Below are 15,820 nucleotides of genomic sequence, written 5' to 3' on the forward strand. Positions count from 1 at the left end.
CCTTGATAGCCTTGTCCGTTCTGTTCTGCAGCTCCAGCAGTGTGTGTGCGTGTCTGGTGTACACGTGCAAATTAGAAACATCAAGGTGGGGGGTCGAAGGACTCTAAAAGAAGGTGGTGGGTGGGAAGTCACGAAGCTACGGCCAGGTGCTGATCGAGGGGTTGAATCTCGGTCGGGAGTAGGAAATGGGTGTGGGTGGTGGTCCGTGCACGCGTCGCGCCCGCCGGCTCTCGAAAACCCTCCACCCCCCGGAGCTGAATGTTCACGTGGTTTCGTCTTCTGTCCCCCATCTCCCATCAAGTCCTCGACGAGGAAATATCAACGCCCTCGCACTCCAAGTCGACAGAAATAACTATTCTCCTTGCTGGTACGATCTTGTTGATTTCCATCTCCTTCGTTGTATATCGACTTTCTGCGTCGACTGTGGATCCGAGACTGACTATTCGCAGTCTCTCGTCACGGTCACGTTTTCGGGCACGTTCTCCCAACCTTCATCAGGTGACCTCGACTTAGAACCTGGCAAACCCGACCGGTAAGGAGGCATTTCATCTCTTCAAGGGACAATCCGACATCAAGAATACCAAAACAACTCGCCTTTGCTCGAGACCCTCCTGCCACTGCCGCAGCACCTGCCCGCAACCCCTTACAATTTGCAGCATGCGCAAACGCTGGCGCAATGGCCATCTCTCCTTGTTCCTATCCAACAGTCAAGTGGCTGGACAAGGCAGGCTCCAGTATCTACCTGCGCTGGGCAGCCCCTAGTTTCTGTAGACACCAATAGCATCCTCCAACGATGAAGGGAGAGCCTTGCATCAAGCTGCCTTTGGTAGCAAGGCCTCAAACCAGCTCTCGAGGTTGCGCACTTGCGCCATCCGAGGAGGCTGGGTTCTTTCACTCATAAGGCGACCCTCCAAGCAAGTGCTTGTTGCTTCGCTGATACCCCCAACCAAGAACCACACCGACCAACTATCTTGGGACTTCACCTAGCTCCCCTCATCAGCCTAGCTTCTCTTCATTGCCTCTTGCACAATCATATTTGCCGATGTGACTCCTCAACCTGAACCTGGTTTGGCCACTAATATGATACCAGGACTAAGCCATCCTGCAAGTTCCCGTTATGGCCGCGACAGTAGGAATCGAGCAGCAACACACTGATCTCAGCGAGATCACTACTTCTCCTGGTCACAAGCGGAAGCGGAATACCGAGTCGATATCTCCAGACTCGCGCCGTAGCAAACGACCAGCACCGCCTGCCACCATGAATGTCACCGACTCGGAGGCCCAGGCCTTCCTCGAGAACACGGCGGTGAGCATCGCCCAAGCCGCACACGACCAGGTCAATGTGGATGACTTCAGTGTGCTCGCTCAAGCGACTGCAGATCATGCCGAAGAGCCCGGCGATGCCAACAATGCTACTAGCACTGCTGCTGCCGCTCTGAACATGTACCCTTCTCTGCATGTTCCGCAACCCACGGAAGAAACCTTTGTCAACCAGCAGACTTCGGAACCTCAGCATGACGAGAATGCCTTCAACATTTCCGGCCCCCACCCGGATGGCCTTCCCGCTATGCCACGCGCGGTAAACATGCACCCACAGTTGCAGAACGGTGTCCAGCAGGTGCAGCAAGTTCAACAGGTTCCGCAGGAGCAGCGCTACACTCCTGCCTCCAACCCCAAGCCGGCCGTCGGATCAGAAGAATGGCACAAGATGCGTAAGGACAATCATAAAGAAGGTTGGTTATTCTTATTTTATTTTTTCATGGTGGATGTGTGGAAGTTGCGGGTGTTGACGCTTGTTTAGTGGAACGTCGCCGTCGTGAGACGATCAACGAGGGCATCAACGAGCTGGCCAAGATTGTGCCCGGATGCGAAAAGAATAAGGGCTCTATCCTTCAACGGGCAGTCTCATTCATCACCCAGCTCAAAGAGAACGAAACTCAAAACATTGAGAAATGGACTCTGGAGAAGCTGCTCACAGAACAGGCCATCGCCGAGCTCAGCCAGTCGAACGATAAGCTCAAGTTTGAACTCGACCGCGCCCTTCGGGAACTGGAATTATGGAAGAGCGTAGCACAAAATGCCGGTCTCAAGATCCCACAGAATGACGAACGCAACGCCAGCAGTTAGGAGCAGACTGGCGACAATCCCACTCTGGACGGAGACTATCAGCTCTCCACGAGGGCGGATCCGGGCTTTCTTCATGACTGAATAAAATCTCGGTCAAACTTTGTTATATGATTTTTGAGGGTATACCCTGGTGTCCCAACACCCTTTTTTTCTCTTTGTTGGAATTGTATGGATAAGGCTTTATTTCTTCACTTTCTTGTTTTATGCGCTTCATCATTGCGTTAGGGCACATGTTTACCGCGCGTTGGAGCTGGAGTGGTTCTAGTCAACCCGCTGGCAGGCAGTGGACATATCAGGGGGTTGGTGATTACATGGCGTTGAGGGCCGGTCGTTGTTGTTGGTGCTGTGAGCAGCGGAATATATTGCTTTGGGGGGGGCAAAGACCCCATACACTGTACTTGAGGTTGTTGGTAATATCGGAACGAGTCTTGATTTTTCAAAAGCCGCTGTGGGTGTACAGGTTGCATTCCAAGCTGTGAATGAATGGTGGTTTGCGTCGGAAAGTCTCAGTCTGGCAAACCGAGCACCAGGAGAAGAGGGACGGCATTCGTCGGCGTTGATTTGGTTGTTGAAGTTTGGGTGTGTGTGGCAAAGCTGCAATGTGTTTTCGTTAGTATCAGATCATTTGTATCCATGTGTCTTGTAGCAACTGGTCTCAAAAGACGTGAGATGGCCGTGAGTGTGCAGGTGACCCGAGCTCTGGACCGCGACCCCTGAAGGTGTGGGGTGAGGAGGGGTGAGGGGCGGACTGCACCCCGCTGCGGTGTAAGTGGTCTAAGGCGTGCTGGGCACGATGCTTATCACCATCCAGCTTGGTAGAATTGGGAAGCTGCGTCATCTTTCGGCGGGTACAGAACCGGCCATGCTGTCCACAGCTCTCCACGGAGTGGTTGGATACGACGGCATGGAGATGTTGGATCCACGGGGAGGTCCCGATGTCGCAGTCCAGACGGCTGTTTGAGCTCGCAACAGCTAGAGCTCGCAACAGCTAGAGCTCGCAACAGCTAGATATCGTAACTGCATGGTTATCTGGAGGGGCACCACAGATAGGTGATGGCCGGAATCTGTGTACAGAGTAGGGAAATATATGAGCACTACAATTATAAAGAGGAACGCCCAATGACTAACAAACAACCGAACGTGTTCCTTCTTTGATACTTTATTAGGGATTATACTGACGTAAGGGCCCGTTGCTGAGACGGATCGACCCAAGAGCTTCCCCGCTCCTTCCCCAAGCTCTCTCTCCTCTCTCCTTAAGACTAACACTCCGAATCTCCAACTTTTGTTAGTTCCCTTTCAAATCCTGTACCCGATTCGACCAGATATAAGCCGGTGATATCCTTTTATACTTTCGGAAGGGACCTTGTTTGTGGCGTTCCTTCCTTTCTCCCGTCTGCACCTCTCGACATCAGGAGGGTGGGAGTCACAGCTTTCTTGCATACTCAACAATATCGCACCTACATCCAGGGAGGGTGACATTGAGTCTCTCATCGCCATTGAGAGAAAGCATATAAAAGATCACCATCATGATGGCATCCAGAGCTCTGAGGGGGCGCAGCTCTCTTCTGCGGTCTGTTCCGTCTTCCGCTACCAGAGCTGCTGTTCCTCTCGAGGCCCGTCGCCGGTTCTCTTGCTCTACCCGCAAGATGTCCTCTTTCTACTCATCATGGGAGCCTGAGGGTCCCTCGGTCAAGACTGAGATCCCCGGCCCCAAGGCCAAAGCCGAGATTGCCGAGCTCAACGAGGTGTTTGACACCCGCAGCTTGAACATGCTGACGGACTACTATAAGAGCGCGGGTAACTACATTGCCGACCCAGATGGAAACATCTTGCTGGATGTGTAAGTCACCTCTCCCCCTATCTCCCAACCCAACTCTAACCCGGGCATTCAGCTACGCTCAAATCGCCTCCATCCCCGTAGGCTACAACAACCCCTCCCTCATCAAAGCAGCCCAATCCCCCCAAATGATCCAAGGCCTCATCAACCGCCCCGCCCTAGGCAACTTCCCCCCTCACGACTGGGCCGACGTGCTCAAAGCAGGCATCCTGAAAGTAGCCCCCAAAGGCCTCAACCAAGTCTTCACCGCCATGGCAGGCTCCGACGCAAACGAGACCGCCTACAAGGCAGCGTTCATGTACCGCCGCCAGCAAGAGCGCGGCGGCGCCCACGTCGAGTTCACAGAGGAGGAGATCTCTTCCGCCATGCTGAACCAATCCCCCGGCGCCTCGCAGAACCTCTCCATCTTGTCCTTCAAGACCGGTTTCCACGGCAGATTGTTTGGGTCCCTCTCCACAACGAGATCAAAACCAATCCACAAGCTCGACATCCCCGCCTTTGACTGGCCGCAGGCGACGTTTCCCAAGTTGAAGTACCCGCTTGATCAGCACGTCAAGGAGAATGAGGCGGCGGAGAAGGCCGCGCTGGAGGAGGTGGAACACCTGATCAAGAACTACCACGTCCCCCCTTGCGCGGTGGTGGTTGAGCCGATCCAGTCTGAAGGAGGGGATAACCACGCCTCGCCTGCGTTTTTCCGCTGTTTGAGGGAGATTACCAAGAGAAACAATGTTTTGCTGATTGTGGACGAAGTCCAGACTGGCGTGGGAGCAACGGGCAAGTTTTGGGCGCACGAACACTGGGATTTGCCGACGCCTCCGGATATGGTTACCTTTAGCAAGAAGGCGCAGACGGCGGGGTATTACTTTGGGAATCCGGAGCTGAGGCCGAACAAGCCGTATAGGCAGTTTAATACTTGGATGGGGGATCCGGCAAGGGCGTTGCTTTTCAAGGGGATCATTGAGGAGATTGAAAAGTTTGGGCTGGTGGAGCGGACGGCAAAGGTGGGGGAGTATCTTTATGGGAAGCTGGAGCGGTTGGGGGAGAAGTATCCGGGGCAGGTGGAGAATCTGAGGGGGAAGGGGATGGGGACGTTTATTGCGTTTGATAGCCCGAAGAGGGATGAGTTTTTGAAGAGGGCGAAGGGGGAGGGGGTGAATATTGGGGGGAGCGGGGAGCGGGCGGTGAGGTTGAGGCCGATGTTAGTGTTTGAGGAGAAGCATGCTGATCAGTTGGTTGAGGCGCTGGAGAGGGTGATTAAAAGTCTGCAGTAGACGGGCAGGAAAGGGGTTGAGGGTATATCAGAACTCAGCAGGCGAGATGAATCAACCATACCAGGGTTTTTTGACGATTCCGTTTAACGACGTGAAGATCTTTCTTGATATCGAAGTAAATAATTTGATGATGCAGAATGTACAATGAGAACCCCAATACCTGGCTATGCATTCGGGCCAAGTAACCCATGAACATTTCATTCCCAAATGCAAACTTTCCATTTGTGCTGTGTTGTGTGTAGAAACATTTTGAAAAAATGAGATAACGTCCCCTTCTCTCTCTCATATCTTCTTCACTTCTCTCCTGTGAATAAAACAAAACAAAACAGTTGCACCAACCCAACCAACTACCAACCCCGACCCCGACCCAGCACACAAAAACGCCCCTGGAATGTGTGTGTGAATTTCAATTGAGTATCATGCAGTAGTACACCAAAACAAGAAGCAGAGAAAGAAAAAAGAGGTATCATCCGTGAAGAAAAAAAAAAGTGTTAAACAACACAAACGCAGAAAAGAAAAAGTCTAATACCAGAAAAAAACAAAAAGCAATCGCAATTTTTGCCCTTCCCATGTCCCAGTGTAGCAGAAAACCACCACCACCCAGTCCATCCTACCCCATTTTCGGTTTCTTGTTGTTTCCTGTAAAATCGATTCCACCCGAGAGAGCTGATGCAAATGGCGAGAATGGAAAAACAAAAAAAAAAAAACCAAGGTAATTATGTAATGTTGTTGTTGTATGCCTGGTTTCTTCCTTCCTCCTTGGTTGCCCTGATGTGAAAATAAAATATTATGTACCCATAACCCGGCACTTTTTGTGATCTGAGCCACCCGCCCCCCTTCCCCTTCTCACAATATTTGTGAGATTGGGCGACCCTCCACTTCCTGTTTGTGGCTTCCATGCGACTTCCCCTAGCCTAAGGTACCCGATAGCCCCTCTACTAATCCGCCTTTTCCTTTGCGGAAAAGGCCTATGGAAACTCGCCTAGTGGCTCATGACCTCCTGTGCTCCCCTCTGTTCCCTATGCTCAAGCGGCTTATCATCATCACCACCAGCCTCCTCCATATCAACATCCATATGCTGTCCGTTCTTGTGGTTATTATTCTGAATATTCTCCTCCTCCATCCTCTGCGCCTCCTCGTTCTCCCTCCTCAGCTCCTCCTCCTGCTCCCGCATGGCCCGCTGCTCCTCACTAAGGGGCGTATCCACCGGCGGCGGCGGCGGCGGCGGAGGACTAGGTATCATGTTCCCATCCCCATCCTCCTCCTCCTTGAGCCGCTTCACCGAAGGCGTCTCCGACATGTTATCATCCTGCGGTGACTGAGAAGCCTCCTCGCCTTCAACATCATCATCATCATCATCGTCGCGCTTCCTTTTGCGACCACCAACGGGGGAGCTAGGGGAGCTAGGTTGAGAAAGGGGTGTAATGTCGTCTTGGACCGGTGTCGGGGCAGAGATGTCTCCCAGGTCATTTAACGAAGCCGAGGGCTTGTCCGAGTCGGTAGATTTGTTGTTGCCCTTGGCTTTTTGCTGTTCCTTATATTTGACAACGGCGCGGTCAAAAAAGTCACGGACGTACTTCTTGACCTTTTTCTCTTGTTTGGAGGAGATATGAGTGGGGTCCTCAACGCGGTTGTTCTTGTAATCGGAAGAGACTAGCTTCTTGTTGACTTCGCGGGCAAACTTCTTAAGGTCCTCCTTGGGGAGCTTGCCGTGGAATTTCTCGACCACGTACTTGACGTGAGGGAAAAGCTGGGGAAGATGTCAGACTGGGTAATCATTAGAAACACTGGCGAAAGAAACTTACGGTGTTCTCGTAGATCTTCATCTGTTTCTCGATTGGGAGAGAACGCCACTTCTCTTTCTTGGGTTCGGTGGTCGGGGTGCTAGACCGCTGGGGGGTATGTGTGGCCGAATGTCTTGGCGTGATCTCCTTAGTCAAGCTGTCAATGATATCCTGCACCGCCTTCTGGCCCTGCTGGGCTTTGGTCGAAGTTTTGGGAGTAGAAACCGCCGGCGCGGTGGGCCGCTGCCACTGGACTTTGCCATTGACATCGTAAAAGTAATACCGGCCTGTGTTGTCAGTAGTGACGTGCCAGCCCTCGGGCAGATTGCTGGGCAGCTTCCGTGGTGGACGTTGGCCATTGAAGAAACCGACGTTCCTTTGCGGTACCTTATTGCGCGGGCCCGTCGGAATGTTCAGGTTGACCAGGGAGTTGTTGGCGTGCTTGTGAGGCTCGTCGCGATCCATGTTGCGACGCTCCTCAAATGGGTTAGAAGTCGCATGAGCTGCGGCATCCTTTTCCTTGCGAGGAATACGGTACGCTGTCGAGAGCTTACTCCATTCCTCGAGCAGTCTGTTGGCCTGGAAGGCGACCTCTTCATGAGTCGAAGTGGTCAGGGGCTGGATGGCTGCCTCGATGTTAGAGTCGGCGATCTTGTTCTTGGTGATGCGCGGCAGGTCGTAGAGGATATCGAGAACCTGCAGGACGACATTGGTGTCGTCTTTGTACGAGTTGAGTGTCGTTTTGAGAATCTGGTAGCCGTGCATCCTCACCACTCTATGGCGAAGCTGCTCGTCTTCTGTGGCCTGAAGGCGGGTAAGCAGCTTGACAGCTATCCACTTCTCCTTGCACTGCATCAGAGTGGCCATGACCTTGTTGACGCCATCTTCATCAAGGGATTTCGGCTGGAAGCTGTTGACATAGTCCTCATCGTCTTCGGTGACCTTCTTCCTGCGAGGCTTCTTGGCAACGGTGGTGTCCCAGCTGTCGCCACTGTCCTCGATACCGAGGGCCTCAATCGTGGCAAGAGACAGTTTGGTCGCACGCTCTGTCTGCGTCTTGCCGCCGATGAAGCCGACGCAGTTTTGCTCACCGCAGTAACATGGCTGGGGGTCGGCGCCGTAGCGGTCGACATTGTAGTTGAACACGAGCTCCTCACCGGCGCGGATGGGGCGGCCGGCAAAAATGCCCATGCGCAGCTTCTCGCCCACCACCCACTTGTCGACATAACAGTTAGGATTGCACGAATGGTTGCAGAACCGGCCCAAGTTGCCCTTCTTAGTGGCATCGACAAACTCGCTCTTGGTGAGCGACATGAAGTAAAAGTGCTTGATGCCCTCGCGGTCGTACTTGATCATCCGGTTCCGGAACGTCGGCTCATTGATGACCTCGCCAATATACTCGAAAATGAAGTCGTTTGGCTGCAGGTTCCGGTTCGCCCGCAGGCCGAACCCCTTCTTATCGGTCTTGATGACCGAAACATCGGCATACTGCTTGCGCTGAAACCGCTGGTTTTGACAGCCCGGCCCGCAGTTGCAGTCTCCATCTACGCACTCAATTTTGGTCGCGCGGTTGATGCAGTCGGAATCCTCGCCACAAGCGTGGTTTTCATCATTTCCTGTGAGCAGAAAAAAAATCAGTGTGTCAGGGCGGTCGCTTTACGGACATGTGGACGGCGACCATCTCGGGGAGAGAGAGAGACTGGCCAGATGGTGGAAAAACTTACGCCATTCTTCGGTACAGTCGCAATCCAGCGCGTCGTGATCCGACGAGCCCATATTCCTCGAGCCATAAAGACAGTCGTTGATGACCTGAAACGTGCTGCATGCTTGGGCTGTGACATCTGGCAGGTGGTCGAACAAGGTAGGTGGACTTCGAACGGGTTTCTGAGACGACTTGCGAGACAGCTTCGGGGCAGAGGCGTGGTCTGGAGTCGCTGCAGTCTCTCCTGCAGACTTTGTGTCGTCGGGCGACATACTGGTGCCTCGCGAATCCATCTTGGAGTTGTTCGGGGAAGCCGAGTCGGTCGAATCCTCCTTTCGTAACCTAACGCCATTGACCCTCGGCCTTTCCTCAATCCTGCCTTCCAGCACCGGTCCTGAAGCGCGAGCGTCTTCCCCCATGGTGAATGAGTTGGTGCGCAAGAGGCGCCAGAGTTGCCGAGCGTAGGGAAGCCGCTAGAGTGGTTTGTGCTTGTTGTGGTTCAGGGCAAGAAAGGCACGCGCAGCGAGATGGGATGCAGGACGCGCTGAACAGCGGGTCAAAGTTGTGAAAGAGAAGAAGAAAAAGCGTGCTGGAAAATGGTGGCGGAAAGTCGACAGCGAGGAGAGGAAAGCGTTTGGGAGAGTGGGCGAAGACAGACGGAGTGGGAGACGCAGCGAGAGTGGAAGAGAAAAAGAGAGAGAGGGAGGGAGAGAGAGAGAGAGAGAGAGAGAGAGAGAGAGAGAGAGAGAGAGAGAGAGAGAGCGCCAGGAGGGTCAAGGTCGAGACGTGAACTGACTGGAGGAAGCTATTTCTGCGCCCTGACTTTGCGAACATGGCAGCTCAAACCGTCGGGCGGGCTCACGGAAAAGATGACAATGGCTCTCAATCCAAGCAAGGGCCAATCCAACGGCTATCGCGCTCACTCACATCCACAACAAATGCATCACGTCGAGGAGGTAGTCAATTGACATAGCCGCGTTCAGCAAGACTTCAGTAAAAGATGCCCTCCTGCCCCAGAGTGCCAAGCCGGCGACCTTGAAGTGCCCCAGCCCATCTCAATCGGGGCGTCGACTTGTCGGCCCGTCATTGATCCGCTCCGTGTCCACGCCCGTCGGGCTCCCATCCCGCGCTTACAAGGTTCTGTTAACTGCGCTGAGAACTTTGAAGGTGATGGCGGGCTTTCTACGGAACTTTCAGTTCATCTCCAGCGGAGTGTGCAATTGATCTTGGAGACACATTTTCAGGCCACTGGGTCACTGGGTCAATGGAATACGGGAATTTCAAAGTTTATGTCCACTATGCGAGTTGGCATAAGTTGAACTGAGTTAAAACTCGTGAGCGGGCACCAAGAGCAATATATATATCAGTCCGGTCAAACAGAAACGCCACGCATGATCATCGCCTTCCGTCTGTCCGCCTGGGACAAACGCGGCACCAACCGAAATCCATAGAGATATCACAGAGGGCTTGTCTGGTGTGGTGGTGGCAGTAAACCAGAGCACCACATTGTCACGCAACGTGTGAAACAGCCCCCCGCAGTCATCACAACATGCATATATTGTCAGTCGCATAGTTTGGCACCACGTTTCTATATACTCGCCGGGTCGCCGGGAGGCATCTCAGCACTTTGTGAAGGCCCTTGCAGACGAACTCGGTGGTGGCATGCATGACTATGCACTCGAAAGCGTTTGGTATTAGGAACGACCACCGCGGCATGAAGCCACCCATCCCCTCCCCTCCCCTCCCCCCCTCCCAGCCCCAAGACAGCCCTTTATTATACCTACAGCTCGTCACCCGTAGAAGTTTTTTCGAAAAAAGCTGCCCCCCGTCCGTTGCCGGTAGCATGCCAGCACATCGTGCAGCTTGGGTGAGGTGGAGAAAAGCCCGGCGGCCTGGTGGGATTTAAAACCTCGAGGGACACCTCTGAACATCGTGAACACAAGTTCAACGGAACCTTGTCGACATAGCTTTTTTATATCGCCATGTTCAACAACATAGATCGACCCACCTCTTGGACCCAGACGATGCGGCTCTTCGACAACCACACAAACCTAAGAGACCACCGCGGCCAAATCCTTGTGTCATGCTCGACTGCCCCCCGCCATCCAATGCCATTGGTACAATTCGCTCACTGACGCAGCCAATGCCGACGCCAGAACTGGGTCCTGTCGATGGGGCCACAAGAAGTCCAACCGGACCGCTTCCGACGTCCAACTCTAGTTCGACGACTTAGACCGACGACAATGCAACTGTTTTTGTTTACTTGATGATGCGACTCGACACATGCGGACTTCAAAGGTCGGGGGATCACGAGTCGATAAGCGGCAGCTCCATTTTTGGGCAGAAAAAAACGAGGACGTTGGGTTGAAATCTGATCTGTCTGCGAGTGCAGCAAGCCCCCAGCCTATGGGATCCTGCCGCTCACTTCCCCAGATGGCTGCATCCTATCATGGACATGTGCGAGACAGCCAAAAGGAGGGTCAGGTGCAGCTGCTGCATGTCGCTTGGACTCGCGCGCATTTGCATCCACGCATCCCACCGGCTAGCTAAGCTGAACCGTCGCCTCCCGACGGCGCCTGTCACGGTTGGCGATCGATTTAGAGGGGGCAGATGGATGGAGGCATGTTGCGCACGCGGCGGCAGCTCGTTGCTTCTGATGAGAGCTGAAGAACACCACCCTTCTGCTTAGAGGGAGAGATCGTGGGATATCAGATCGCCGTTTGGCCGGCAGCCATCAGAAATGACAGCATGCTGGCGGCCCACCAAAACAGGGAAGCAAGGTGAGATGAGAAGGTGGGAGTGCGTTCGCGCAACCACACATCTTGCGCCAATCTTGCGGGCTCCAAGTCGGAGCAACTGAGGCGTCTTTTTTATCGTTTATCTCCATATCATTACTGCATACAGGCGAGAGGGATGCGCTCGGCTGGCTCGTTTTTGTCTTTCAGCCGAAGACATATCCACAGCACTTATGCTCGATATGCCCTTTCCGATATGGTATAGGTGTTTTGAATAGGCATGCCGCCAACGCGGGTGGGATCTAGGTCGAGGTCCACACACCCACCATCCGCCATCCCGGGGGGGGGGGGGGTGGTGAGGAGGTAGTCATTTGATCGCGCTGCTGCATCTGCAAGTTGCAATTGTTGTGGCACATCCTGGCGTGTTATTGCTGGGGAGCTGCGCACCTGCGCGACACAAGAAGTTCAAGGTCGGCTCCGACCTGGGCGCGGCGAGAGGAGAAGAGGAGAAAGAGGAGAATGTTGAAGTCATCAGCAGGCATTCAGGAAGAAAGGATGGTGGCATGGCAGCATGGCAAGCATGTGTGCTCGGACCCTGCCCGCTCTGCAAAAAGGCCGCCATGGAGAAAGACCGGGGCTAACAGAGGGGCGCCGTGAAACCCAAGCAAAGAGACGCGGGAGCAATTCGAAGCGCGCGTCTCTCTTCCCATTGCCGCCCCCAAAACCCGCAAGCTACCCTCTGCACCATTCGACTTTCTGGCTTGTGAGCGTCTTGAAGTTGCCCCGATGTCTTCTTGGTGCTCGGCGGCATCTCTGCGCTGACTGTCCTGTCTCCATATTCCACTGCGGATACGGATTCAAACACTCGTTTAAATCGTTTCTTCTTGTTCTTTCGTTTATGATTTCTCTTATTGACACCTCATCACTCATCACTCATCGCTCACCATTCATCATCCGTCACTGGGGCGCGCTGTGTTTCTTCCAAACATAGACGCTTTGCCACTTCTGCTTGCTACTGCTGCTTGCTACTGTCTGCTGCTGCGACCCGTACCAGGCCACTCTCAACTGATCACGAGCAGCTCCAGTTTCCCCGGGGGTGAGCTGTCATATTGCGCCTGTCAAATGACTGGCCACCCAGCCTATGGCATATTTCTTCCCTTCTTCGCCTTCTTTTCTTTGACGGAATCGGATAGCTGGGTTAGGGCCTAATCATGGACTCCTCCTTTACTGACGACGAAAAGGTAAGGTTATGCGCCAACTCTCCCCAACCTTCCCATCCCCCTTGAACCTTGAAGCTTGAGCCCCCCTTCCCCTCGCCCTCCCTCTGGCGTTTCCCCCCGCGCATCATGACGCCGTTGCTTATTTGTCTCGGCTATAGCGCTTCGTTCTTGCCGAAATCATCAAGGCCAGCCGCATGGATGTTGGTGTTCTCGTCAACTTAATCAGGTCGCATGATATTCAGCCCGACTGGTTGTCGATGCAGCTCCCTCGTGGTAGGTGTCTTTCGGTTGAAGTCATCTCTCCATCCTCTGACATGCTTTTCGCAGGTCGAAATGTGAACCAGTGTATTCATGCGGCGGAGGCCATGTTCAACGCCCCGATGCCTCCGCCTTTGATATCGCCCTTGAAGCGAAAGTCGTTCGGCGATGTCAGTGATCAGCTTCCAAAGAGACAGGTGCTTGCGTCCCCTAGCGAACCTCCACCTCACGGATCGCCCTACCATGCGACGCCAGCCTTTGCGCAGCATCACGTCAACATCCATCATCCTAACGGGCAACCGACTGTTGCCCTTGCTCCTAATCCGAACACCGTCCCTGCCTCGGCGCCGACCCCATATCCAGGGCCTCCTCGCAGACGTGGGCGGCCTCCAAAGTCAGAAAACCGATCGGGTCACTGGCAGATCACAACTTCTTATCCAAACATCACCCCAGCGCCTATCGCACCTGCTCCAGCTCCAGCCCCAGCTTCAGCGCCCCAGCCAAGCAGTCCAAGCTTCCGAGCCCAAGCACCGATAGCTCCAGCTCCGGCTCCAACTTCAGCTCCAGCACAAGCCGCGACCTCGGCACCACAGCCAAACAGCCCGAGCTTCCGCGTACAGCCGTATAATAATCGATACTCGATGCCTGCCGGGCCTCTGGATTCAAAATCTGGAAAGAAGCTCTTGCCCGAGATAGCCCCTCGTCCAACGCATGGCACTTCGGGGTTGGAACAACCTGTCAGATCGCCCACAAGGCCGGTATCAGAATATCAAGATCGGAGGGAAGACATACACCGACTGCCACCACCGCAAGCTCAAGGGCCCCCAAGACACGCGATGCGGGATCCTCCACTGCTGCCACCACCACAGAGCCCACGCTCGCATCCTCATCCGCCACCACGCCACATGATGGACGCTTCACGACCACGAGAGACACCACCACCGACGCCCATGGAGCCGGTAAAGCACGAGAGCCATCTACCGCCACCACCCACGAAGACATGACGGCAGTCAGTACCAGCTGTTCGACCAAACACATGAAGAGAAGACAAGCTACGAAAAGGCAGCATTTTTGACAGCAAAGTTCTTTTCAATATGAGGAGGCGACGACAGCAGAGACACGCAAGAGTTATTTTCTTTTTTTGCAAAATCCCGAAGAGGGGGCTGGGGGCGGTCTTATATGAATTATCTAGCCGCAGCATACGATGATGGCACGACAGGACACTTACAACCACGCTACTACAAACACACCACCGGAGCACGACATGCGTTCGAGCAGTTACTTTTCTTTGGACGCCTTTCCTTTACACTTGACTACGAGTCTAACCAACCTAATGCTGTACGACAAAAACACAGACGGCAAAGACGTTCCTTTTTTCGACGCCAACTTTTGATGAACCATGACACTGACAACAGAAACATAATCCATCCATAGAGGGATTTACGGATACAAAAAGGAGTATGTACAAGGCTATGATGGGCGGTACAACTGACAAAACGTCTTTTTTTTGTTTTTTGTTTCCTTTTCTATCTTGGGCGAGGTTTTTACTCTTGATATTTGATGTTTCAACACGCGATTGAACGGCCTTTTTTTGTTGACTGACTATGCCATATTTTTCTTTTTCTCTTGTTATGTTTGTGAGGAAGGAGTGGGAGGGACCTAATTGTAATGATTGGGAAGATGAAGGTGAATGTGGAATGCGAGGGGGAAGTGGAGATATATAACGTGTATGATTATGAGCGGATACACAAACGGCCTGAACTTGACTTTGTTTTCTGGGGGGTAAGCTTGGGGAGATATGGAGATGGGATGGGTGTATGATATAGGTGTAGGTTTATCATGTGGTGGTTTTTTGGGGGTTGGGGGTTGAAGGTGTAATGATGATTTTGTATATGTGAAGCTGATCTCCACCTACAACATGATGGTGATCCTGGCAGCATTGCGAACCACGCTCACGGCATTTTTGACAGCGAACATTACAAACACAAGCACTCCCCATATTCTACAAGATCGACTCGCATATTGTAGACCTGATCTCTTAGTACCAGGCCGTGAACCAATCACCTCGGTCTTGCGATGTGATACGTCGAGGTGACAGCCAACCGGATGTTGATGGAGCGTTCTTCTCTAATGCCCAGTGGATGACCGGAGAATTGTCAAGTTTGTGCTGGCCAACCAGGGGGGAGTGTAGAGATGCTGCCAATGGGAATTCAAAGGAAGGGTCGCTCGCTTTTTGGTGTGGCTTACATCTACACTTATCGTCAACCGTCTGTGTCGTTTACTAGCTGCTACTCCACCGTTGAGAAAAACACCATGATCTCTGTCTCTCTGCATACCTAATTTATTGGAAGCTTTCAAACGATAAAAGGTTAACATGCACGGCAAGTTTGTACAACAGAAATTTCTGCACCTTGCTTCGAAAGAGATACGCATTAGACAGCTCATAGACACCACCCACCAGCTCTACTTACCCGCTTGCCACAACATTCCAGCGTGCTTGTTCCGAACCGAGTAGACAGGCCATTGCAGTGAACATCCCAAACAAACAATTGTTATTTGGTGATTGTTTTCTTTGAGATGCACAGATGCAGATGGATACGTATGCAAGGTATGTAATTCTGCAAAACCCAGAATGAATCTCCATACGGTCCAACAAACCTGAAGTTTTGCAACATGCCTACCTTTAAGCCGACAATTTAGAAGCGGTTCTCACCTTTTGTAGATGCAGAGAAGCAAACGTTTGTGAGTCTTGGCCTCTCTTGACGGGTCTCGGCCAATATGTGTCATTCGCCTGATCATGCCTCACCCTTGGGGGTGGAAGAGCTTTTGATCTTGTTCATGAGGTATGCAGAGATGCATTCCCCGTCCTTTACATCTGCAAAAGTC

At 53.0% G+C, this 15,820-nt stretch overlaps 4 protein-coding genes across 4 annotated transcripts; 3 read left to right on the forward strand and 1 right to left on the reverse strand.

Moving 5' to 3' along the window:
• Positions 1–222: 222 nt before the first annotated feature.
• CBF1 (basic helix-loop-helix protein) lies at positions 223–2,127 on the forward strand (the record flags this gene model as incomplete). Its single annotated transcript, XM_062893611.1, has 2 exons — positions 223–1,733; positions 1,802–2,127. The coding sequence occupies exons 1-2, from the start codon at positions 1,118–1,120 to the stop codon at positions 2,125–2,127; spliced, it is 942 nt and encodes a 313-aa protein (XP_062739442.1). The 5' UTR covers positions 223–1,117.
• Positions 2,128–3,653: 1,526 nt separating this feature from the next.
• UGA1 (4-aminobutyrate transaminase) lies at positions 3,654–5,235 on the forward strand (the record flags this gene model as incomplete). Its single annotated transcript, XM_062893612.1, has 3 exons — positions 3,654–3,967; positions 4,020–4,965; positions 5,194–5,235. The coding sequence occupies 3 exons, from the start codon at positions 3,654–3,656 to the stop codon at positions 5,233–5,235; spliced, it is 1,302 nt and encodes a 433-aa protein (XP_062739443.1).
• Positions 5,236–6,217: 982 nt separating this feature from the next.
• On the reverse strand, positions 6,218–9,140 carry SET2 (histone methyltransferase set2; the record flags this gene model as incomplete). Its single annotated transcript, XM_062893613.1, has 3 exons — positions 6,218–6,985; positions 7,041–8,635; positions 8,744–9,140. 3 exons carry the CDS (start codon positions 9,138–9,140, stop codon positions 6,218–6,220), a joined length of 2,760 nt encoding a protein of 919 aa, XP_062739444.1.
• A 1,334-nt stretch (positions 9,141–10,474) lies between these two features.
• On the forward strand, positions 10,475–14,684 carry QC762_707715 (uncharacterized protein). Its single transcript, XM_062893614.1, has 3 exons — positions 10,475–12,697; positions 12,835–12,949; positions 13,004–14,684. The coding sequence occupies exons 1-3, from the start codon at positions 12,668–12,670 to the stop codon at positions 13,936–13,938; spliced, it is 1,080 nt and encodes a 359-aa protein (XP_062739445.1). The 5' UTR covers positions 10,475–12,667; the 3' UTR covers positions 13,939–14,684.
• The last annotated feature ends 1,136 nt before the right edge of the window (positions 14,685–15,820 follow it).

This window comes from Podospora pseudocomata, chromosome 7, assembly GCF_035222375.1.
Source record: "Podospora pseudocomata strain CBS 415.72m chromosome 7, whole genome shotgun sequence".
NCBI lineage: Eukaryota > Fungi > Ascomycota > Sordariomycetes > Sordariales > Podosporaceae > Podospora > Podospora pseudocomata.

Excerpts from the sequence above, each read along its gene's own strand:
- QC762_707715 (XM_062893614.1), top strand. The coding sequence starts at position 12,668 with ATGGACTCCTCCTTTACTGACGACGAAAAG. Across the intron at positions 12,698-12,834 it reads CCTTTACTGACGACGAAAAG|CGCTTCGTTCTTGCCGAAAT; the intron begins GTAAGGTTATGC and ends TCTCGGCTATAG. Across the intron at positions 12,950-13,003 it reads GTCGATGCAGCTCCCTCGTG|GTCGAAATGTGAACCAGTGT; the intron begins GTAGGTGTCTTT and ends TGCTTTTCGCAG.